At 46.3% G+C, this 25,774-nt stretch overlaps 1 protein-coding gene across 1 annotated transcript in view; it reads right to left on the bottom strand.

The window, feature by feature from the left end:
- Positions 1 to 14,712, bottom strand: part of LOC133927637 (ubiquitin-like-specific protease 1D) — a 41,781-nt gene extending 27,069 nt beyond the window's left edge. Inside the window, exons 1-7 of the mRNA XM_062374086.1 lie at positions 14,426 to 14,712; positions 11,577 to 11,625; positions 10,209 to 10,285; positions 9,961 to 9,990; positions 9,780 to 9,875; positions 4,871 to 4,970; positions 3,357 to 3,451 (exon numbers count right to left, since the gene is read on the bottom strand). Coding sequence (XP_062230070.1) covers positions 3,357 to 3,451; positions 4,871 to 4,970; positions 9,780 to 9,875; positions 9,961 to 9,990; positions 10,209 to 10,285; positions 11,577 to 11,625; positions 14,426 to 14,712 — 734 coding nt within the window. The remainder of the gene's footprint in view (positions 1 to 3,356; positions 3,452 to 4,870; positions 4,971 to 9,779; positions 9,876 to 9,960; positions 9,991 to 10,208; positions 10,286 to 11,576; positions 11,626 to 14,425) is intronic.
- Positions 14,713 to 25,774: the final 11,062 nt, after the last annotated feature.

Here is a 25,774-nt window from a genome sequence, read left to right as displayed (position 1 = left end):
TCCTTTGAAATCCTGCAAGGTAGGATAAGGATTCCCCCTTCTAATCGAAGGGTGATCAGCATTGGGAAGGGAGAAAGTTACCTTTCTGAGATTCTGGTAACCTGTCTTCCTTACTAGTACCCTACGGGGAGTGATCATTACTCATGCCAAAAGTTCAAGGTGTAGACCCTTCTGTTCGTCCTTCGGTTGAACCTACTCGGAGAAACGACACACGCGATTAGTTCCTTGATGTTCTTTTGCCGGATCGAATCATACCTACCCGATGGTTTCGGTTCATGTCACAAGGCTGGGGGGTGGCAATCCCGGCGCGGTGAGCAATCCTCCAGGTGGGGCTACCACCGAAGAAGCCCGTTCCCCCAGAACTTGAGGTCCGTGAGCTCTCCTTGGCGCCGAGAGCATGGATGCCTCTACTGCCTCCCATTGCCTCCCAAAGCCTTTAGATCCTAATCCGATGTCCTGAGTTTAGGACATATTGGCTCCATCTGGGTCGTACCCAATGAAGAACACCTCACAGCAACTCGGATCCCGAGCTCAGAAACGCGCCCCCTACCTGGCGCGCCAAATGTCGGGGGTAAAAATCCCTGACAATGATTCCAGGGTGTATCGGACGACAGGTGCGTGATCTTTGTTCGGGGAGTGCCTATTGAATCTGTTTGTGTATGTGCAACTTAAGAACACCGAGAATTATCCAGGTTCGGGCCCCTTTTAGGGTAATAGCCTTACATCCTGTGTATTCTTTTCTTGTGGACTAAGTTCGTTATAGAATGGTGTTCCTGCTCAGCCTTCTTCGCCTCTAGGCCTTCTTTACAAGCTTGGTATTCCTCCCTTTATATATCAGAGGGAGAGAAGATTTACATGTGAGTCAAAACATAGACGTAGACCTAGCTAGAGCTTCCCATCTAGGCCTATCATTACTAAGAGTAGACATATCTCATTTGCTTTACGGCGCTACATAGCTTGTCTCATCACTCCACCGCCTGCGTCATTCCCGGTCGCCTGGACTGCCCTGTCCCGTCCCCACGCGCCGCCTGCGCACCTGCAAAAAGCCTCCTGACATGCCTGTCAAGCCATCCCATAGCATTTAATTCTACGGGATAGGACACGACAGCTCTACGCCGACCACGCCTTGGGCGACCAGAAAGAGGACCTGGGGAAGGGAAATACTCGAGTGAAAAAGCATTTATTGTGATTAGACTGTTTAGACACATACCTGCCCCGCGACCAGAGGATACTAGTCATGGGGTTTGCTCCTGCGACCTGGTGATTGGTCACGGAGTTTGGTCGGAGAGCCTGGTTGCATGGTCGCTGGCTGGTCGTGCCGTAGCTGGCTGGTCGCACGGTAGCTGGCTGGTCGCGCTGGGTGGCCATGATTCTGAACAAACGTGGCATACAACACCTGCTGATATCTTACCGGTGTGGGTCCACCTGCGAGGGGACCCCACTATTTTTTGCACCGACATAGAGTAACTAGAGTGTCTACCATGTTGTAACTAATACTCACTCAACAATTGCATTGTCGTAACTAGAGTGTCTAATATGTTGTACCTATATTATCGTAACTAGAGTGTTTACCATATTGTAACTATGTTGTTCAGCATATTATAACTCGACTGTCTCTAACTTAACTGTCTAATACTCTCATCTAATTTTTTTAAACAATTTTTCTCTTAAACCGTAACTCCGATTGACGAATCACTTGAAACATCTTACTTAAAAAAGTATTCTTAACAAAATTACATCCATCATAGATATGTTTTAACAATTTTGAAATAATTGCAACCAAATAGTGATTGCAACTACCCGTTGCAACTATAGGCATAGAGCAGTTACAACTATATGCATAGTGAGATTGTAACTTACTTTCCTAAACTGACTGATTGTAACTAATTGCGACTATATTACAATCTACAATATTGTAACTATATTGTTCAGCATGTTGTAACTAGAGTGTATACCATGTTGTAGTTAGTCCACACTTGACAATACCTGTTGTAACTATATTGTTTACCATGTTATTGAAACTAGAATGTCTAATATATTGTAACTAATACTCACTCGACAATGTTGTGACTATATTGCTCAGCATATTGTAACTAGAATGTCTATTATGTTGTAACTAGTCCACACTCGACTACCATATTGCAACTAGAGTGTTTACCATGTTGTAACTAGAGTGTCTACTGTGTTGTAACTAGTACTCATTCGACAATTGCATTGTCATAACTAGAGTGTCTAATATGTTGTAAATATATTATCATAACTAGAGTGTCTACCATGTTATAACTATGTTATTCAGCATGTTGTAACTCGATTGTCTCTAAACCACAATTACAACACAAGTTGTAACTGTAGTATAGCACAAAGTGAAACTGGATATCTACCATGTTGCAACTATATAATGATCCTAAAACTTCATCAAAATATAACCTTTACAAATCTCATTTTGTTAAGCGTATTTTTTTTTCAACAATATGCTTTAAACAGATCAAAAATCGGATCTATGATTCTAGAGATATTGCATTTTAACGATTCGAATCGATAAAGAAACTCCGCATGCATGCTGGTGGGTAGGTTTGGATGTGTACGCGGCATCAATGGATTGACTCTCTTGGTTTGTTAACTCACGGAAAATTCAGCTGGAATGCGCAGGAAGATGCTAGCTTGGTCAACCACAGCGGCGCAGCGCAAGTATGTTATGCACCTAGACGTAGAATAAACTTGCCGTGTGTATATATATATATTATTATATATTGAAGTGGTCCATGAAGTATCTATATATTGTATATATTGAAGTCAGGACTAATGGATGGATGATCACCTTCAATACACTTATCCAGTCAAGGTAACATGACCGACCCAGTGGGCATCTCAGTTTACTGGTTCATCATCCAACTCCCGGTTCATAAAAAAAAAGTAATAAAGTAATAATTTTAAGTACTATATAGAGAAATTAGGTTTAAATAGATGTGATCTCCCAATTGATAATAACAAAGAAGCCCTGCCCAGTTGGTTACTGTTGTGGTGGGATCATTTTGTTCCCAGTTGGACATCTAGGGATCGAATCGCCATGGGCTCACATTATTTTTTCATGTGGCTCCCAGGTGCAGTGGTCCAACTGCCCCCGGTTTGATGCCGATTTACTGGAAAACAGGTTGGTTTGTCCAGTTCAAGGCGGTTCACATACAGGAGCGGTCCTTGTGTCAAACCACGCCATGCCCGGTACTCCAGTTTTTTCCGGCTAAACCACCAGTCTGTTCCGTTTTTTTAACTATAATCAGAACACCTAGTGGAAGAAATGTTGATCTCAACTGCATCAAACAAAACATATCTCAACAATATAAAACAAAATTACTTACTCTGCATGCAGAGGCAACAATATATATGCCTTATGAAATATATCTACACCCCTCCACCATCTTCTCAACTTCAAAAAATAAGTGGTTTTGTCCTCCTTCAGATTAAGAAACAAAAAGAAGCCAAATAAATAATTAACACATAGTAATATATGACACAAAACATGCAGATACAGCAGGTATCAAATTTTGATTTTCTATGAGAACTATAAAAACATATATTGTTTCCAGTACATCACACGAAAAAATTACATGGTGTGGCCTGAACACTCCCATTATTTCCCATACCACAATTTTAAGTATGCACCGGCTCCCCAAAAACAGAGATATGCGAGTTTTTTTCTGGTACTGGCTCCTACATGTTGCTACCCATGCCATTGCACCGCTTATCTCTGCACCAGTACACTATTCCAATCCCTTGCCAGTCAATCAACAGTCTTATGTAACAGAGTGTTCTATGGACCCTGCGAGCTCCAAATTGTCTACTCATCCACTGCAGGTTTCTCTATTATGGGGAACCACCTTTTGTCGGAGTGATGGAAGTTGTGGTATGACTCTGCTCACCGGGGTTCAAAATCCTGGTCTACACCTTTGTGCACACACGAGTACTCCTCAAAAGGAAAGCGTATCCTGTGCTCCATGAGGTCGCGGATTTATTCTTGGCCTCCACAATTCTGTGTGAGTGCCAGGAGGTGCACTTGAGTGTGTGTGAGTGCGTAGTGGTGTCTATGTGTGTGTATCTTGTAATCTTTCAAAAAAGGTTTCTTTATTCTGCATGTACTTCACAATGGTGAATCTCAGCCACCTCACAATCCCGAATTGGGTCCATGGAACTGCAATGACACATGCGTGGTCTGAGCATGCATTCTTTCACAAGAAAGTTGGAATATATACAAATATGAATTATTTTCTGGGTACTAGTTAAATCCCTTGGTAGCTGGAACTTGACCACTATGTTGGAGTGGAAATTAAACTTAATCTATTTAGGCAACATGTAGCCAATAATTGCTAGAATTGGTCAATGAAAAATATGCTCCCTCCATTCACAAGAAAATGACGTTTTGGGTTGTGTGCTGTTAAGCGCTTTAAATTTTGGCTATATACTTCTCTGAATATTTAAAAGGTGGGCATGTGAAAATGATATATGCAGATTTGTCTTGATATATATTTCATAATGTTGTAATTTTACTGAGTTCAATAAATACAAGACAATAGAAAATAGTGGTCAAAGTTGTGTTGTGGAGACCGTGTTGATTTCCAGTCAATTTTTTGGGACTGGAGGGAGTAGAAAAATACATAGGTTTGAACACCAGACATGATTTGCTTATTCCTGGATTGCATTGCATTTTTCCTTGAGAAACATCTTGCATATTCATCTTTGCAGGTGTTCATATCATATAATATGAAATATGTACAAGAATACAACATATCAAGTACAAGAATAACAATATATATTTTTGAATTTTGACAAGCAAGTAAAGAAAACATGAAGTAAAGAGTTTAATACAGAAAGTTACCTTTGATGTCAGGGCTTCTAGTTTGCTAAAGAAGTATGTGTTGAAAATGTGATACTTGCCTCTTGGTCTAATAATTGGTGACATTGGTTCCTGTAGATACCTACAAGAAAGTCTAGTATGACTGTTATGAAACAGGTCAGAAAAAGGTAATTTACAAACTTCAATGCATATATCAGAGCATGGAAATGTAATTCCCCGGAGTCTCAAAATCGCCAACAAATAATTACTGCCATATGTCATAACTGAAAACATTCACATTACTACCACCATCAAGGAAAGAAAGCTCAATAAATCAATAAGTTTACATTAGACCATTTTGGAAAGTAAAAAAGTCACATGATGTCATAGGTCATGGCCCAATCCATGGCCCATTAGGACCGGCCGGCTCAAAAGCCCGGTCGTGGGTACTGTTGATGGGAGTCAACAGTACAGTATTTGCTGTAGCGTCGGCCAAGTTCACACCGTTTTTTAACCATTAAGTAGATTAATGTTATCCATTACTTTCCAGACTGTAATAGATTTCTTAGGGACCAAGTTAGCCTCTCTCTCTATAAAGAGAGGCAAACTATCAATAAAGAGGTAAGTAAGAATTAGAAGGAAAACACTTTTTGTTGTCGTCTAGACGCCTAGCCAACCCTCGCTTTCTCTCTCTCACGCCACTGCCTCCTTGCACCCAAACCCACACCACCGGTGACCTCCATGGTTGCCATCCCCCTCCTCTCCTCTCTTCAATAAACAACCACCATTACATCTGGTATCAAATCCCACTCCGACATCTTAGATTTCATCGGAGGGATCGATCATGCAGTCAACTCAAGATCTACATGTGCAGATGCGATCGCGAAGCTACATCGACCTCAACAACAACTACATAGCTGTTCCTCGCATGAACAGTACTTATGATACTGTTCATCACTAAACAATAGCTGCACCATTGTTCCTTCCATGAACAATAATACCATAACGCTCCGATTTCCTTCAATCTTCATGCTCCACTTGTCTTCGATATTGCGCCATCATGGGCTGATATGTGTCAGCAACTTGAGGAATACCGCCAAAAACACCGAAAATGGTTTGCTGATTTATTCGTCACCCTCAATAGCCCTTGGGGTCCAAAGAAGGTGTCTAAGCTTTCTTCCCCCTTACCGTGCCGACCGTCAGCCTCAGATGCCTATATCAACAAAGATGATCTACAGCATGGTAACTGCACTGCTTCGATGGATGCTTTCTTCATTCCGCTGCCTGCCATCACACTGTCGATCATCGACGCATCTTCAGCTACTTCACCGTAGACAACTGTCATCCTGCCAGATGCCATCGTCCCGTCAATAATAGCTTCATCAGAGGTCATGACCAACACTTCTCGATGACCATCGGCAGATGAACACTCCCGCAACATCGCCTACATGTCGAACATCGGTGTTCCCTCTACGCCGGTCTTCCACCCTATCTCGACATCAGGCAGTGCTGCCCATGTCTCCCTAGGTGTGCCTGACGATGACTCCTCCACTAGCATCGACGCTATCCTCCACGACTTCGCCAGGCCCGCCACCACGTCGCCTTCTGGGATGCTTCTTCCGGCCTCTTCTTCCACCTCAGCGCAAGGTGGGCAGTTCCATGTGGATTCTACTACGTGTGGCATGAGCAATACCCATGATATTTGTTAGGAATTTAGCGGAAGCATCATCAGGGTCATCAAGCCAAGCACAAGATCAACACCCAAGACACGATATTTTTTAACGAGGTTCGGCCAAGTTGCCTACATCCCCGGGACATGATTACGGGCGCTCCTCCGTAACTAGCAACACTGGCCGCTTCTTGGGGTTCCCGCAGACTCACTGCCCCCTGCGAACCTGTCGCTATGTCGTCATGGTTACAAACAACGGCCCTCTTCTCATATTTATGAGGAGACCTGGAGACAGGAGTTCACGCTCAGGGCAAGAGGCCCCAAGGCGTTTGATGCCACTGAACCACAGCCAATCTGTAAGTCCTTCAGTGGGAAACCTTCGAGCTTGGCACCAAACGACCCTATAGCGACACTGATCCAACGGCTTCCGTACCCGGTGGCACAGACCGGCCTCCTTCACCCCAAGTGGCCAAGTCAATTCTCGGGCCACCCCCTACATCTCTTCGATAGCGACCATCTGCCACTGCTCGTCGACCATCTTCAACAACGAGTCCTCTAAGCCCTCAAATTCACCATTCCATACGTCGCCATTCACATCATTCTACAACCGCTACGTGCGGTACCCCTCCCCGACTAGCTTGCCTTCAATGGCGAGAGAAGGCTCCAAGGTCGCAGTTGTCTCCATGTTCCACGACACCGCTGCTTCTACTTCATCAATGGTGAAGCGACCACGAATCACCCCACCAGCACCAGATGTCCCCCAGGCGTGCTTTTTCGACAGCCTGGACAACACATGTCCTTCGTGTTGGGTCAATCAACTGTCCTCTTCTATTGCAATCGACCAAGATCAATGACCGCGCCCATCTGGTTGTCAACAACTTCATCTTAGGGCGTTCTACACCGACAACGGTTGCTCGACCTTCATTGCATCCAACAGTCATCAGTGTTTAGGAGGAACGTACGTCTGCCTTTGCTGTCCACACTGTCTCCAATAAGGCCATCCACATCGTCACACAACATGCTTCGAAGACGGACCTTCACCGCTCTTGGGATGGTCCTCATCGCCTACTTGCTTGCCTCGTTCCCATGGGAACCAAGAGGATCAAATCTTCCAATGGGCATGACAAGGATGCATGTGGATACAAGGGAGTACTACACTGCAATCATCATCTTCAAGGGATTCTATGACACCTCCAAGGACATCATCACCATAATCTATGGCTTCTCTGAGCTCATCGTCGAGTATCTCTTCTTCGTCAACATCAATGGCACAACAATGATATACAGACTCCTTCGACTCGAGGCCACCGTCATCATCATCAACACAAGACGAACAGTTCTACATCAACCATCTCCAGCACTGCCTTGTCACACTAAAAAGCCGCATGGGAGCAGAACTCGTTCTTCAATATGAAGCTTCTTAGGACTTCAACCATGACCCCTACCTTGCAGCATGCAGAGCTCTACCCAATTAGCAGCTCGAGGATAAGTTGCAAGTGATGAAAGGAGGGATGTCATGGGTCATGGCTCAATCCATGGCCCATTAGGACCAACCGGTACAAAAGCCCGCTCGCTGGTACTATTCACGGGAGTGAACAGTATCACGTGTACTGTAGCATCGGCCGGGTCCATTCCGTTTCTTAGCCATTAAGTGATTAGGGTTTTACATTACTTTCCAAATTGTAATAGATTACTTAGGGATTAAGTTAGCCTCTTTCTATATAAAGAGAGGCAAACCATCAATAAAAAAATAAGTAAGGATTAGAAGGAAAACCCTTCTTCTTGCTGTCGCGTCTGGCGCTTGACTGATCCTTGCCTTCTCTCTCTCACGCTGCTGCCTCCTTGCGTCCAAACCCACACCGCCATCCACCATAGCCGTTGGCGACCTCCATAGTTACCATCCTCCTCTTCTCCCTCCAATAAACAACTACCATTACACATGACAACCCTTGTATGACACATACTGTCAAGTATATTTTATTGGAAGAATCAAGATGTGTAAGTATTAAGTGTATGTCATGGGCTAGCTCATGAACAATTAGATTTGCTTCAAAGTTTGTGATATTCAATGGTAAGAATATATAATAGACATTCATGATTGAACTGACCGCTAAATTTCTTCTAAAACTCCAAGTAACTTTTTATTTTGTGTTACCAAATATGTGAAAAACAAAGCTTTATTAAGTTCTACCCATCAATATGTCACTCTGCTTCAGATATGTGGTAAGGATCATGCGAACCATGACAGATGATAATCATGTTTAGAACCACAGTAAACTCACCATGTCTTCAGTCATCTAGTATTTGATACCATCCTTCTGTTGAGTAGATCATTTAGGACGTGAAAAACAGATGTGATTTCCCATGTCAAAAATAAACTTGCAAAATGAGCTGCTGACTTTAGCTGGGTACCATTTCCGGATGGTTATTTAACTATCATCTATGCCACAACTCATTTAAAAACATAAGCTAGTCTTTTAAGGCCTCACTATGAAATTCTTGACATCATATGCTAGCACAAAATATCTAGCGAAACTAATCATCACAAAATGTTGTATAAGAAGTTCCAAAACTCCCAGGTCTTCAATGTAATCAAAACGAAACCACTGTTTAGGATTGGCTCCACGTTTTTGCATATGAGCTAGTAAGCAACCTAATAAAATGTGTTGAAATATAAGTGAATTATCCATCTTTTTACATAAGCTTAGGTGTTTGGATGAACTGATTGGTGCATGCAGCTCAATATGGTATCAGGGCTAAAGGTCTCGAGTTCGAGTCTTGGTGGGCGCAATTAAATAAAAAATTGCATTCGACTCCTATTTCCACATCTGAGGTCTAAGGAAGCCTCCACATGTGAAGGAGTATTAAAATATAAGTGAATTACTCACCTTCCTACATCAGCATTAGCTTAGGCTTTTGAGTAAACTAGTTGGTGCATGTAGCTCAATAAAATACAATACCCAAAGAATAAATGGTATCAACTTGTTTTAGCATTGTTCTTGTTTTCTTTCTTCCTTTTGTTTGGCTATGTGCATTCTTATACAGAAGCCGAGGGTGAACTCTTATACGTTGTATCATCTTGATTTGACTCTGAGAGTTAATAAAGATTATATTTTAAAAAAAATTCCAAAGGTGAACTAAATCCAGTCCTAAGTGTATTAATTCATGAATATATTTTTAACTTCAATATGAGCAACTGAGTTTGTTACTACTACCATTATTGCTTCTTGACAACATGTAAGAAGAACAATACTTTTTTAGGCAACAGAGAACAGTACTTACATAATGTAGAAGTTCATTATAGGTGATGACAGCAATGATTCAGGGTGGAGACATCTTATGTCATCATAAGAAATCTCAACAGAATTAGGGTGTTCCCTGTGGATAAGTAAGAAATAAAATAGCCATGAACTGTTTATCAAAACAAGTAAGGACAAAGAATTCTATTAGTTTAAATGCAAACCTCGAAGGATAGTATAGCTTCTCTGCATCCCTAAGAAAAATGGTGCAGTGTACCAGAATTAGTCAACAGAAGTCAATAGCTTACAGAAAATACTAATGCAAACTATGCATTGTTGCATACACCAGGACCCCAACCAGCCACGTAAGTACGCATTTGTGACAGATAGTTCACAGCAGGTGAAGTATGATGATTTACACTTATGGGAATTCCGACACAAACAAAATGACTAGTCATATCCAAACATTTACCAGTTATTGGATGTTTCTTCAGCAGATTCTGGATGGGGCGTGGTGGTGGTGTCTCCATCCAGAAGAACAACCTCTTCCTGAATTACAAACAACAGATCAAACTTGTGAGAAGAGTAACGAATAGTAATAATGAGTGCAAGAAAAAAGTTGCTTAGCTAAAAGTGTCTGGAAGTTCACATGAGAAGATCTCTACTACATATCGTGCAGGATTAATTTTACGAACAATCAGGAAATAACTAAAAAAAGGGTAGAAGTAAAGCATCTTCAAACTGAAAACCATCTTAACCACGGCAAGTATTGAAAACTTTCAAGAAAATATTTTCTCTCCTGATACTCCCAAAAATCCTGCCGATGTGATTCGAAACTATCCAGCTACTACTCATCCAAAAATACTACTCCCAGACTCCTAATCCAAAAAGAATGTTGTCTTTTGATTGAGTATGGTCTCCGAGATACATCTTAGACTAATGGTTTATTATATCAAAATGTTAATAGCATGGTATAAATAAAAAGAGGGTTTGGCATGCAGCCTTTGTTTAGTCCTATTGACAAGACATTAGCATCCTAAGTAGCATCTTTGCCAGCTGTACATGACAGTAGCTTCTCAGGTAGCCACTGAAGCAGTGGTATCCCTCTCTACCCTGCTCCACTTTCCACTTGTGGCTCGAATGCCTCTTTCTTTGAGATGGCTGCATAAATGCTTTAGTATATGACTGTACGGTGTATTACTTCTAAAACATTGTTGAAATGATTTCCAAGCCGATATAGTTCCATATTTTTTTTATGATTTTCATTTGTTTGGGGAGATAAGTGAGTTGACTTTGCTTCGCATAGATCTAGTAGACCGGTGTTTACGATTTTTCACTAGAACTATATGGTGGAGATGGCTGCCGAAATTTAGTTTGGACAAAAGGGTAATATGAAATGTATACTCAACACCTACGCCGTCAATCTCGGTAATAATAAAGTTGCTCTCACCACTATGTGTATTAAATTTTGTGGCTTTGTGCAAAGGTACATCGACATTTCAGATATAAAGAGTCACTAAGGGCCCTAAAGTTGAAGGTTACAGGACCATGAGCGGAAAGGTGACATGACCATCTACAAATCAGTATTTCGTTCCCCACAATTTGAAATTCTAGTGATCATTTCCACATTATCAACTAGCATGAGAGGCAAGCACAAACAAAAAACCAATTGCCTTATCCACTGCCAAAAACTGAAGCACTTGGGGATCTGCCAATTCTAGTACTTGAATCTAAATATTCGACGTAAATGCAACATAAAGATAGCAGTCTGCTGGCCAAAAACAGCTACTCTAGTACTTGAAAAAAATGATGGCAAGAAATGTTGAAAATCCATACTAACCTTTCTTGATCTCAATCGCATTGAAAAGTTAACTGGAGTAGCTGCTTTCCTAGTAAAAGTCAGTTGCATGATTTAATACAGCAACAAAATCCACAGGATGAAAAATAGATGACAGCAGCTGATCTATGTTTGTAAGGCATGCATGAGAGGTATGTAGTCAAAAATTTACTGTAGCATTTCCGCTAATGAATACAGTTACAGCAGCATACAAAGAAATGCTATCAACATGGTTCACATATACACACAGTTCATTCCAGCACACGATGGATTAGCGTATTTTATCATATGTGATTATCAACCTGGGCAAGGCAACCCCAACCGTCCCACATTGACAAGTCAAACTAGGGCATAGATATTAGAATGACTAACAAAACCTCAAAATTGCCTGTTAGAAGTCATCTTAGATTATTTAGTCCAATGGTCCCTCCCTCAAACTTCATGAAGATGCAAATATTAACTGAAGATCCTATTTTATCATAGGTTACAAACTACATGTCCTATTTGCAATATCATGTTTGTCAGAGCTACAGGATAGTGATGTAAATGTAGTGAAAATTCATGAAACTATATAGACAGTCACAATTATTGCTATTAATGACAGCATATAATGCTCAACATCTGGTTAAGTGTTAACTAATTACAAATTATGTGTACCATATAAATGTCCAGCCATAAATATAATACAATTCACTTTGCATATCAATCCCTTTGTTTTATTATGTTCACATTGGCGCATTCAACTTTAGAAGACAAACCAATTTGAACCCAGACCTGCAAACCAGATTATCCAAATCGAAATTGATGTGCAAATTGTGTAATTACAAATACCAGTTTTAAGACATTTCTATATCTCACCCCAAATTAGATGGGCAATCATTTATAAATAGGACATTAGTTTTATTCTACCTAGAAAGAACTAGGGCACCATGCCCTCTTCGCTGACTATGTTTCCTCTCTTGCAATCGGACTTCACTGCACCTCACAACTTCTATGTAACTCTTTCAATGGGAACAAAAGTTTCTTTAATTCGATCTCTCCCATATTTTTATATTGTTTGGTGCATTGAATACATTTATTTTCCTTTTTTCACTAATTCACTCAGCTCCCTGCAGATCTATACCGTCGTATTTTGGAGAATTAGACGAGCTGCACTTGGGACTATTAGTGTAGTAAAACAAAATGTGGCTTGTTATTTATTAAGTGTTAGGAATAGCAATTTGTATTTCCTGTAGGCATATACATAGACATATGACAATATGCAAAGAACCTCTTATACTCTAAGAATATTACACGGAGCAATATTATATCTATCTAACAACCCCCTCCCCCCTTAAACTCATGGGAGATCAACCACACTGAGTTTGAAGAGATATAACATGTGCTAACCTGTACTCGGTGCTTTCGTGAAGAAATCAACCAACTGAAACTCGAAATGAACATACTAAAGAGAAATCACCTCATTATGTATTTGTGTCCGTGTGTAAGAAGCATCAACACCAATATGCTTGGTGAGCTCATGCTTCACTGGATCCCGAGCAATAGTAATAGTACATGTACTATCTGAGTAAAGAGCAGTAGGTGTAGGAGAAGAAACAACAAAATCCTCAAGTAACCACCTTAACCAACTGAGCTCCGCTATCAACAACGCCATGACTCGCAACTCAGCCTCTGCACTAGAAGAGAAACTGTGGTTTGCTTTTTAGTCTTACAAGCAATGAGAGAACCACCAAGGAAAACACAGTAAGCAGAAATAGACCGACGATCAGAAAGATCACTAGCCCAAGTAACATTAGAATAAAGCATAAAGTTGTAAAGAGTTGGAGCGTGGAAAGAAGAGTTGGAGCGTGGAAAGAAGATAATGATGCTTGCGCTCAGCAATGCCATTCTGAGCATGAGCTCCAAGACAGGAGAACTAAGACAACGCTATTCAACAAGAAAGAAACAAAGATGCTAACAAAAAAATTCGCTAGCAAAATCAGCATGAAAAATACGAATTGGAGTGTCAAACTGAGTACGAATCATAGTGGCAAAGCGCTTATATATAGATAACACCTCGCTATGAGAAGACATAAAATAAATCCAAGTGTGACGAGTGAAATCATCTATAAAGATAATATAATAACTATAACCCCTTTTGAAGCAAAAAGAGACAAACCCTAAACATCTGAGTGAACAATATAAAAAAAACATTCAGACAGACTCACTACGAGGATAAGGAAGCTGAATCTATTTACCAAGCTTATAACCCTGACAACCTAAAGACGCATCTCCTGAAACAAACCCTAAAAAACCACAACAAACTAATGAAGATAGATGCAACCCACAAATATGATCAAGATAATGATGCCACTGCTGGAAGGAGCCAGTAGTCGATGAAGCAGAGAGACCGACGGCGGCAGTAGAAGGAAGACGAAACCAGTTCTCACGCCCGATCTTCTCCTCTCCTCCTTAATCTCTCCCTCTCTCTGTGTCTCTCTGTTGTGTGGGACCCAGTTATCAGCTACTTCCTCTTCCCCGCCATTTCCTCCTCCTTAGCTGCCCACCCGTCTATGTTCCTTCGATCCCGTGCGAAAGTAATGAAAGGAAGCCACGATTGTTTGGAAACCGACGCTGCATTGAGGAAGGCAATCACGCTAGTTCAATTTTGTGATGGAAAGTGGATGAAATCAAGGAAACCGAGCCAATTCCCGCCTGCCTGTTTCAATTCCGCCGATCGATTCAATTCTCCATCTCCTCTCTATAAAACCTCAATTGATCCCTCAGCCGAGCATCTTCGCCCTCCACCGCGCCCAATTACGCAATCCTCATCAAGTTTCCTTAAACCACGAGTCCTAGCACCGTCGTCGAACCTTTTTCTGGACCCCGCTGCCGTCGACAAGTCGCGCAGAGCCTTCCCGACGCCGTCTGAACTTCCGCCGGTGCTCTCCGTTCGTGCATCGACGTCCTCGATCATTCGTCGTCGAGCTCCAACCATCGCTCGCAGCTCCATAGGCCACCAAAGCTCGCCGTTGAAGCCCCGCCGTCGCCAAGCCTTCCCAGTCTTCCCCAACGCCTGACAAGCTGTCAAAAGGAGTCGCCGCAACCTCTGCTTCCTCTTCCGTCGCTCATCGACGTCGTCCGACCACCGCAGTGCCATCTCCGCGGTCTCCGACCATCCTCTGTCGCCCCGAGCTGTTGTCGCCATCTCGCCGGAGAAGAGGTAGGCGCCCCTCGCGTTGGTTGATCTCAGCCGTCCGATCTGAGATCAACGGCTCCAATTAAATGAATCTCGCGCCGAGCCAGCCTAGCCTAATCAACAACCACGTGTGCGTCCGTGTCCGACGTGGCTAGTCCAGTCAGCGCTCTCTCTCCGACTCAGCAGCTGACGACAGCAATTGCGCAGTAATTCGATTTTCCTGTTAGAAAATAATTCACGATAATCCGAATATTCCGAAAATAGGTTTTCTTTAGTAGAAAAATTCCAAAAAATAGAAAATAGTTTAGATAAATGTTTTAGCTCTGCTTTTAATTCTGTAAATGATTATTTAATGTTTTTCTAGTCTAAAAATTATTGCAAAAATGTTAGAATAAATTTATAATTTGAAGAATGGTTTAGAAAATATATATTAATTATAATAATGTTTAGAAATGAATTCTTTGATAGGATAAGTGCTTTAAATTTTATTTTTATGAATATAAAAATTAGTTTATCTCCAAAAAAATGCAAATAAATTTCATAAAATTGTTTTAATCATATCTATGCTATAAAATGATTCTGCAAAATTATAAAAAAAATATTTTAGGCCTTTTAAAAATTAGGTTTAGTTCTAGAAAATAGTTTTTTGTCGATTTTAGTCGCTTAGAATTTTGTCTGGCCGTAGTTTTCGCTTTGTTGCTCTGATTTGGGCGGTTCTTGCGCCCAAATCTTCCTGATTTTGTATCGTAGTTTGTTCCAGTGTTCATTTTATGTGTTAGTTTTGTTTAGTGTCTATTCTTAGTGGTGCTTGTTTGCTCGCTTGTACAGAAGCATGGCGGCACTCATTTCCCTTCCAATCTCAGCAGATGCCCTAGCGCTCTCATATATAAAGCTTTGGATTCTGCAGCGGGAAGAGGGGGCAAATAAGTCTTAAAACAAATCACAACAGCCCGCCACCACCATACACACAAAATACATCTCTATTCGCAGACCTTGAATCTTCATGCACGCACAGCAGAGGGAGATCACACACTATGTCTCCCATATGATCCTAGGCTAGAGTCCAGCCGCCGGCCGGCCGGCAACCTCGCCCAAACACAACCATCTACATCACGCACGCAGGAGCTGCAGCCTGGAGGCCGGGCGATCTCCACACCAAACCGACGTCCCTGCAGCCGATCGAAGACAACACAAGCACAGGGGAGATGGAGATCATTCCCACAGGGATTATGCGTGCACACAGATATTACACACGCCATAGCAGCTATCTGATCTGAGTTTTGCCGCCGGCTGCCGACCTCGCCCAACACACAGGTCACGCAAGCACTCGCCCACATATACACACCAAAACCACTGCTTGCTCACGCACAAACACACATTGCTTCATCCGTAAATGCCACACCACCCGCAGATCGCCAACCGCCAAAAACACGCGCTGGGTAGGATGGCTTAAGTGGCGGTGCACTCACGCCTTATAGGTACAAGCCGTTTTGGCGGTGACACTTTCGGTTCGTTATAGTTACAAGTGGTCTACAAGAACCAAACTATTTTGGCACCTTACAGGTACAAACCGCTTTGGCGGCGGCACACTCGCGTCTTATAGGTACAAGCCATTTCAGTGGCGGTGCACTCACACCTTACAGGTACAAGTGGTCTATAAGACCAAAGCCGTTTCGGAGGCGGCGCTCCGGCGCTTTACAGATACAAGCCATTTCGGCGGCGACGCTTCGGTGCTTTACAGGTGCAAGTGGTCTATAAGGCCCAAGCCATTTTGACGGTGATGCTTCGGTGTCTTATAAGTACAAGCCGTTTCAGCAGTGGTGTACACATGCCTTACAAGTATAAACGGCCAATGAGACCCATACCGTTTCGGCGGTAGCGCACATGCACCTTATAGGTACAAACGGTCAACGAAACCCATCTCGACGACACCGCTTCTGCCCCTTGCAAATTAAGGTGTAAGGGATGCCGTTTCAACGGCGGTATCTGCACGCACCGCAGGATACAGGTGGATCACAAAATCTTACTCTTTCGTGGGCCTCATTCATGTTCACCAAAGGTCTATGAGATCTTACAAAGTTATTACAGTTTGCAAATGCCTAAGTGTCTGTGACATTTCGATGGCAGTGGGCATATATATCCTTCAGGTCAAGCTGTACAAGCAAAATAAAAAGGGATGATAGAGTGATAAAGTGCACTTGATATTCACTGTGCGGCTTCTATGGCACGATTATTTTAAGTGCATAAAAACAGAGGAGTTAATAGTTGATTACTCAATATTATTCGCAAAAGTTCTTGTGCTTGCAACATTCTTTTGGGAACACAGGTCAAAAGCACAAAATAAGCCATAAGAATGATGGCAAGATGAGAACAGTCGAATAGTCATAGGAAACTAATTCATATATAAGGATTTGGTGGAAAAGTATGTATGTTACGTGACCTAGTGTGCATATATCTTCAAAGAAAGGAAAAGAGAGGGTATCTTTAATGAAATAATCCTCGTCAATACTATCAGCTGCAAGTATTGCCTCATGGTGGAGTCAACTGTATCCGTTATAAGAATTGTTATTGTTGGGGGTCATTGTTAAGGACCCTCGACGGTTCTTTGGCTTAACCAGTCCGGTCTCTCGAAACTCCGGCCTTTCGGAATCCTGTCTTCCGAAGGCTCAGTCTTTCGAAGCCTTGGTCTCCCGAAGTCTCGGCCTTCCGAAGCCCAGGCCTTCCGGAGTCCTGCCTCCCGAAGGCTTCACACCCTGGAGCCATGTCTCCCGAGGCCCCTGTCTCAACCTGCTCGATCTGACTTCTCGTAGGCTACGAGGTGAGTCATTAGGTCTCAGGAAAGATCTGCCAGAAGGAGAGCACCAGTTATATTTTGCCTGTAAGGAGGTGATCGGCATTAAATGCCTAGGCTGGTGGACGCCGCTCTAACACCCCGGCATAATGGAGGCTATCCTGACACCCTTGACACGGGTCGTAGTTGGTGACCGGCTCGCCTCCTTCAGGGGCAGGCACCACGATAATTACTACGGTGGATATTTATCTCCCAGATAGGGTAGAAAGTAGTTATCCGGGATAAGGCTCAGTAAATCGGTCAGATCCCAGATATTTGTACATTATGATAACTTGTGCGCCAAGCTACGCACGGCCCTATAAATAGGAGCCATGGTCACCTGGGCTCAAGGGACAAGCTAGACAGCAAAAAGACATAGAGGTGAAAACACACTAAGTCACACTGTGATACTCCTCCCAGATCGATCCATTTTTTCTACCATCAATACATTCGTGGTGTTCTTTCATCTTAAACTTCATCTCCAAGTTTGAGTCTCCTCCTTAGAAAAAACTCTCACCGTACTTCGAATGTAGAAGTGCTAAGAGTGGTAGGATGCCACCTAAGAAGAAGACTACCAAGGCCGCGTCGACGGCAGCTGACTCCCCACTCACGCCTGCACGACAGTTCAGCCAGCTATACACAGGTGGCGCAAACGACGGCCCCCTAGCTGGCGGGAATGGGAACCTTACGGCCACCGCCAACCCAACCATAACCACAGCTGCGGGCGGCACCGAAGGGTTCTCTACCTTGGAGACCCAACAGCAGTAAGCTGAGGCCCCCGCTGCGACCCTAGGGGCTGTGGCCAGCGCTACCGCCGAAAACACCATTCCACCTGAGCGGTAATCACGCTTGGCAGTACTCCTGGCCTAGATGGAGGAACTACGAATAGCTCCGTGGGTCAAACAGCAAGCTACCCGCACCTTCACCGTCGCTCCCGGGACAACTGGTGCGGTTCCAACCCAAGCTCTACGAACAAACGAACCCCTCGGCGCAAGGACCCAGTTCGTTCGGTCCTAGAGCCTCGGAGCCGACATTGTGAGGACCCCCTGCAAGACCATGACTCTCCCCTGGGGGCCGACCTACAGGCCACACCCTTTCCAGAGGGTTTTCGGACCCTGAAGTTGCCCAAGTTTAAAGGCGATTCAGACCCTGACGAGTTCGTCTGATCCTACACCCTAGCCATAGAGGCCAGCGGGGGCGGACCGGCCACCATGGCTAAATGCTTTCCCCTCGCCTTAGAAGGGGTGGCCATATGCTGTTCTGGGCACTGGACCCTGGCACCATTCACACCTGGTCCCAACTCTGAGACCTCTTCCGCAGCAACTTCCAAGGCACCTTCATTGAACCAGTAACCTCTGGCAGCCTGTTCACTATCAGGAATGAGCCAGACAAAACCCTTTGGGACTACTTCCGAAGGTTCTCCTAGACCAAGGTCTAGATTAGGGGCATATTGGACTCTTCGTCATTGACGCCGCGACCCAGGACCTGGCCAAAGGCCCCCTATACGATCAGCTGAACCGACGTCCAATACGCACGATAGAAGTCCTCATGAGCAAATTCGAGGAGTATGCGCGGGCGGAGGAGGAAAACTCCGCCGAGGCACTCACAAGCTAACGAGGCTTCCCGTGCCTATTCCGAGAGGCCGCACTCGCAGGCCGGATCGTCACACGCCCCCACTCCTCCAGCAAAGAGGAGCTTCAAGGAGGCTCTTACCGCAGGGTCCCAAAGGGAGCGACAGCCACAACGCCAAAAAATCAGCAATATCAGCCCAAGCCGCGGGGCTCCGAACCAAAGCCACCCCAGGGGACGTGGTCGGGGACGCTCCGGAGGCCTCCCAGAATGAAGCCACGCTCCAAACCAGCATTCCGAGGAAGAATCCTAGTGCACTCTATACGGCGCAGGACGAGGACATAATACCGACAACTGCCGAACCCTCACCACCTTCCGAGAGGAGTACCTCGGGAGGCAGGCAGCCTACGCCTCGACTGATGGGGCCACCAAGGGGCGGTCCAAAGATCGCAGGCCATCGGCTAACCGATGGGTCGACCATCTGGTCCTGTAGAATCCTCTGCAACTAGCCCTACCTTCGCCACCCCAGTCATCCCTAGAGCGGTACAACGACGAAAGGGCGCGGGGCAAACAGATCGTCCTCGCCATAACCGGCGGAGGGAGCTCCGGTTGCACTTTGAAACAACAGCGGCGAGACTACGCACGCGGGGTACACCACATCGGAGAAACTAGCATCCATCGACCGGCCCACAATTGGGTCGACGCCCCCATGACGTTCACTGTCGACGACTCAGAGGGGGTAAAATTTCCCCACTCCGGTGCCCTGGTCATCTCAGCCAACATTGCCGAAGTCGAGGTTCGATGAATACTGGTCAACAGAGGCAGCTCAGCGGACCTCCTATTCGTGCATGCCTTTGACTAGCTTCGAATTCCACGAATTCGACTCTCACCAAGCAGCAGACCCCTCCAGGGATTCAATGCCCCCCCCCCTCAATGCCCTAGGCCAGATGGAACTCCTAATCATCTTCGGGAGGGCTCGGCATCACGATCCGAGGTCATTACCTTCGATGTCGTGGACGTACCATACGCCTACAATGCATTCCTGGGATGGGCAACTCTGAATAGATTCGGAGCTGTACCCCATCACAATTACCTCTGCCTGAAAATGCCTGGACCCCAGGGGCTAATAACCGTCCACGGCAACCAAGACCTGGCTAGACGCATCGAGTATGAGCACCCTGCTTCGCTCCCCAGTCGCCACATCCACGCTATGACACAGGAGGACTCGGAGGACCCTCCGTCGGTGCATCCTGGGCACCGCTGCCCTCCAAGGCTACAACCGGAGGGGGACATAAAGCTGGTCCCCATACACCAAGACCAACCTGGCCAGACCTTCCGAATGGGGGCAGACCTCACCTCTGGGTAAGAAGTCCAACTTCTGGCTGTCTTGCAGGGTAATCTCGACAAATTTGCATGGTCCCCGTAGGACCTCCCAGGAGTCAATTGCGGCATTATCGAGCACTCACTGCAGGTCGACCCGAAGGTAAGGCCCATACGCCAGGGGCTTTGTAAGCTCTCTCCGGAGCGGACAGAAGCCGCAATGGAAGAAGTCCAAAAGCTACTAAAAGCCAGTGTTATCCGAGAGGTCATCCACTCCAATTGGCTCTCCAAGACCATCCTGGTCAAGAAACACAGCAGAAAATAGCGTATGTGCATCAATTTCACATCATTAACCAAAGTATGCCCCCGGGATCCGTACCCCCTTCCTTGCATCGACCGGTTAGTGGAATCCACCGCTAGCTATGAATGACTGAGCTTCCTCGACGCCTACTCTGGGTACCACCAGGTGTGGATAGCAACGGAGGATGAGAGCAAGACCAGCTTCATTACCCCCTTCGGAGTGTACTATTACGTCCAGATGCCCTTCGATCTTCAGAATACTGGGGCCACCTTCTCTCGCCTAGTGCACAAGGTGCTGCAGCAGCAGTTGGTCCTCAATGTCGAGGCCTACGTGGGCAATATCGTGATAAAAAGCCAACTAGAAGCCAACCATGTTGCCAACCTGCAAGAAACATTCAACAGCCTCCAGGCCGCTGGCATGCGGCTAAACCCAGAGAAATGCGTATTTGGCGCTAGGGATGGAAAGATGCTAGGATATCTCGTCTCTTGAAGAGGCATTGAGGCCAATCTGGGAAAGATTCATTCCATCATAGAAATGTCACCTCCCACCAATCCGAAAGAAGTACAACGCCTGGTCGGCTGCCTTGCGGCCCTTAGCCGCTTCCTTGCAAAATCTGCTGAGCACAACCTCCCCTTCTTCACAACATTGAGGGGCTCCAAACCATTTAGCTGGACGCCGGAATTCCAGGCAGAATTCAAGGCCCTAAAGGCACACCTTTCCTACCTCGAAACACTTGCGATGCCCCTCCCCGGCGAAGGACTACTCCTATACTTATCTGTCTCTGCGTCTGCTGTCAGCGCCGTCCTAGTACGAGAGAAAAAGAGTAACGGTCGCTCCACTCAAAGGGTTGTATTCTACATCTCGGAGGCCTTAGCCGGGGCCAAGACATGCTATACCGAGCTCAAAAAAATAGCCTATGCCCTGCTGATGGCCTCACGCAAGCTCTAGAACTACTTCCTTGCCTATGACATCACTGTCCTAACCTCGTACCCATTTGGCAACATGTTTCGCAACCGGGAGGCCACAGGACGCATCGGCAAGTGGGCGGTAGAGTTAGCCCCCTTCGTGGTAAGGTTTGTGGCCCGCACCGTCATCATATCTCAAATCTTGGTAGACTTCATCGCCGAATGGACTCCGGCATCCACCAAACCCACCACTACACCCTCCCAAGACATCTGGACTATCTACACTGACGGAGCATACCTCTCTATGGGCGCCAGAGCCGACACGGTCCTCATCTCTCCCACAGGCCAGCAGGTCCAATACGCTGCTCGCTTGGATTTCCGGACGACCAACAATATAGCCGAATACGAGGCTGTCCTCTTTGGCCTCTGAAAGGCCCGAGCCTTGGGGGTAGCTAGAGTCATCATCCGCACCGACTCTCAAATCATCATCAGTCACGTCAACAAGAACTTCCAAGTCCAGCATCCGGACATGACAAGATACCTCGAGGCCATTCGCAAGGCTGAGGCACACTTCCGTGGCATATCAATACGAAGCATACTGCGGGCGGACACAGTCAGGCAGATGCCCTAGCAAAGGCCGTAGCCATGGGCAAAGACCCACCGATAGGCACATTCCTTGAGACCCTACACCAGCCGACCACCAGAGCTCTTGATGAAACGGCCGCCGCCATCCTCCCCATCGAAGTCACGGACTGGAGGGCTCCCCTCCTATCCTTCCTGAGAGGAACAAAAGAACCGGATGACCCGATTGCACTCCGCCGCATCGAGCATCGCGCCAGGGGCTACCGTCTCATAAATAGCGCCCTTTACAAAACAGCTATCTGCACTCCCCTCCTTCACTGCATTACTAAACAAGAAGGAGCCAACTTCCTCCGGGAGATACACGAAGGCCTTTGCGGCAATCATCTGGCGCCTCGTGCCCTAGCTGGTAAGGCACTTCATCAGGGGCTCCATTGGCCTACGATCATGTCCGATGCAGAAGACCTCGTCCGCACCTGCCAAGGATGCCAATGGATGGGACGCTGAAGCCACCGACCCCCAACTCCCTTGCAACCAATCGCCCTCATCTGGCCCCTGGCTCGTGTGGGTATGGACCTCATCAGTCCATTTCCCCGTGCCAAAGGCAATCTTCAGTACGCAGTGGTAGCATTGGAGTACTTCTCCAAATGGGTTGAGGCCGAACCCCTCACTGCAATCACGTCAAAAAATATCCAGAAATTCTTCTAGAAGAACATAATCTGCCACTTCGGCGTCCCAAGATAGCTCACAGTGGACAACGACACAGAATTCGATTCCGGGCCTTTCAGACAATTCTGCGACCATCTCGACATCGAATTATGCTTCGCAGCAGTTCAACACCCTCAGTCCAATGGGGCCGTCAAAAGGGCCAACGGCAATATCCTCTCTGGTCTAAATTGCCACCTCATCGGCTTAGCTCAAAGCCTTTGGGTCGAGGAACTTCCCAAGGTTTTGTGGTCCCTCTGTACCACTATCACGCGGGCCACCGGGTTCACACCCTTCCGCCTCCTGTATGGAGACGAGGCCATGACCCCCACCGAGGTCAAGGGTTGCTCACTCAGGGTACAACTTCCGCAAACTAACGGAGAAAGGGAGCTCTCCCTCGACCTCACCGAAGGAACGCGGCTCCATACCATTAGAATCTCGATCACTACATCAAGAAAACTAAGGCCCGGTATGATCCAAGGGTTGCACCGCGAAACTTCAAACCCGGCGAACTAGTACTTCGACGTGCCCTAGCTCCAAGAAAGCTGCGCAACAAATGGGAAGGCCCACACCTGGTCCTCAAGTCTAACAGGCCCGGCTCCTATCGCCTGGCCGATACAGAAGGGACCCCCCTTGAACATAGTTGGAATGCGGAGACCCTCCGCAAGTACTATGTATAGGGGGCCCTAGGCTCAGTCTTCTCCGAAGGTACAAAAAAAAACCCACGAAGATCGCTCCAGCATCTTGAAGACCTAAGTCTCCGTGCTGGACAGACATTCCGTCCGTCATCCTTTGGGCCTAGTAAATGGCGGATAGGCAAAGGCCGCTTCGGCATCTTGAAGGTAGTGCCTGCATACCGGACAGGCATAACACCCTCCATCATTTCTAAGGCCTGGCTGACCTAACATGGTGGAGGGGTAACCCCCTGGCACTGGTACGACTAAAAGTCTCCATGCCAAAATCACCTGACCCTTCCGATATCTTGAAAACCTAAAACTCTGAGCTCCCCACTCCCACCTACTGCAACGCAATGCCCCTCGAATCTCACACCCCGTGGTCACTAAGCAGCTGCAGGATGCGAAGGGGCTGGGATAAGGGGCACAGGCGAACTGTCGATGCGATCAATCATAAAAAAGAGAGAGAGAATGAAACAACACGACAAGCTAACATAACACAAGTTGTACATACATAACATACAACGCGTTTTTGCATATAGCTAGCCGCTATACATCGAATCTACACACAACAAACTTGCTAGCCTGCTACGCCTCCCTGTAACACTACAGGAAGACGAGGGTGCCCGACTACCACGCCTCCCGAGAACACCACGGGACCTGGAGAGTCGTCCCCGGCAACTGGGCATAGGAGGCCAATGCGAGTCCCCTCTGCGAAAAGAGCTATTGCCCAAAATGGAGACTCGGCTTCGAGAGGCCTCCGCCAAAAAAGGATATGAGTCGAAGGCCGAGAAGTCCAGCTCTTCCTCCTCCTGCCCCTCCGACAAGGCCTCCGCAGCCTGTACCTCCTCCACTTTCACCTTGTCTAGGATAGGCTCAAGAATTTTCGAAGGCACTCTTCCATCATAACCCCGGGGAAGGACAAAGCATTGTAGGAAGCGTGAGCCGGCAACCTCCCGGGCTGTTCGGGTTGCACACGAGTCATCCATTACAACAAAATATACAACTGGAGCATACACAAGGGGATCCTCTAGCTCGACCTTGACCAAGACATCAACGGCCACCTATGGATCAATACGCCCCTCGAAATCGTGGGATATAACGAAATAACTCCATCATCGAACGGACGGAGTAGCCCCTGACGCTCTGGACATACTCGATCCTTCCTTGGAGGCACAATCCAAGATACGGACGAGGCCTCCTCCAGCCTCGGGCCGCCATACCTATACAAGCAGATCGGACTCCATTTAAACTCAAAGGCACAAACATTCCAGAAACAACACAGGCAAACCACAGGAAGACAGGCGTGGTTCCATCAAATAAGGAAAAAGATCATATACATGAAGCAGAAGGGGTGGTCAACATGCTAAAACTTGATCCCCCTCAGGAAAGAAAAGAAAACAAAAGACAGCCCGCGGCAGAGCTACACCTTCAGGGCATCCAAGCACGGCTTCGGTGGGGCAACAGCGCCAGACAAAGAACCTCCAGAGGGCTGCGAAGCGCCCGTAGGCTCCGGGTGAAGGGCCGGACCTTCCAACAAAGACCCCAGGCGAAGGCCCCCCGAGGCACCCGGAGTCCCCTGACCGACCATGTAGCGCAACATCACACTCTGGCCATGCTTCGCCCATACACCATGGTGGAAGCTCTCTAGGGCTGCACGAATCTCTGCTGGAGGTGCCTTTGGCTGAAATCCCTCGACCATGGAGTCTGGCACCTGCTCCTCCAGTGCTTCGAGGGGACTAACCCCCGCTTGGTGTAGCAGGGTTAGCTGAAGCACAGTGATCACATGGTTGCTGGACCTCACATAGACCTCCGCGGCTCTAATCATGACCTTTGTAGCAGACTGAAGCCAGAAGAGTGGCATAACCGACACCTCTGAGTTGGAGGGCAGTGGCGGGCATTGGGCTCCAAGGCCGTTCAAAACATCAGAGGTAATCCGGGCCACCTCCGACGCAAGTACTGTTAACTGCTGGCACTCCGAACACAGTACCCCCTCCGATGCCCGAGCCTCCTCCAGCTCTCGCTGCATATTACCCACCGCCACCTGAACGGTGTCAACATCGCCTTCGGCAGACACACGGGATGCGTTGGCCACATTGGCAAACTCCCTCGCCTCCCGGAGGTCTTCAGCAGCCTTCCA

The sequence above is a fragment of the Phragmites australis genome, chromosome 8 (genome assembly GCF_958298935.1).
Source record: "Phragmites australis chromosome 8, lpPhrAust1.1, whole genome shotgun sequence".
In the NCBI taxonomy this organism is placed as follows: Eukaryota; Viridiplantae; Streptophyta; class Magnoliopsida; order Poales; family Poaceae; genus Phragmites; species Phragmites australis.
The sequence above is the reverse complement of the archived record's forward strand: the minus strand, read 5'-3'. Positions and strand labels throughout refer to the sequence as shown.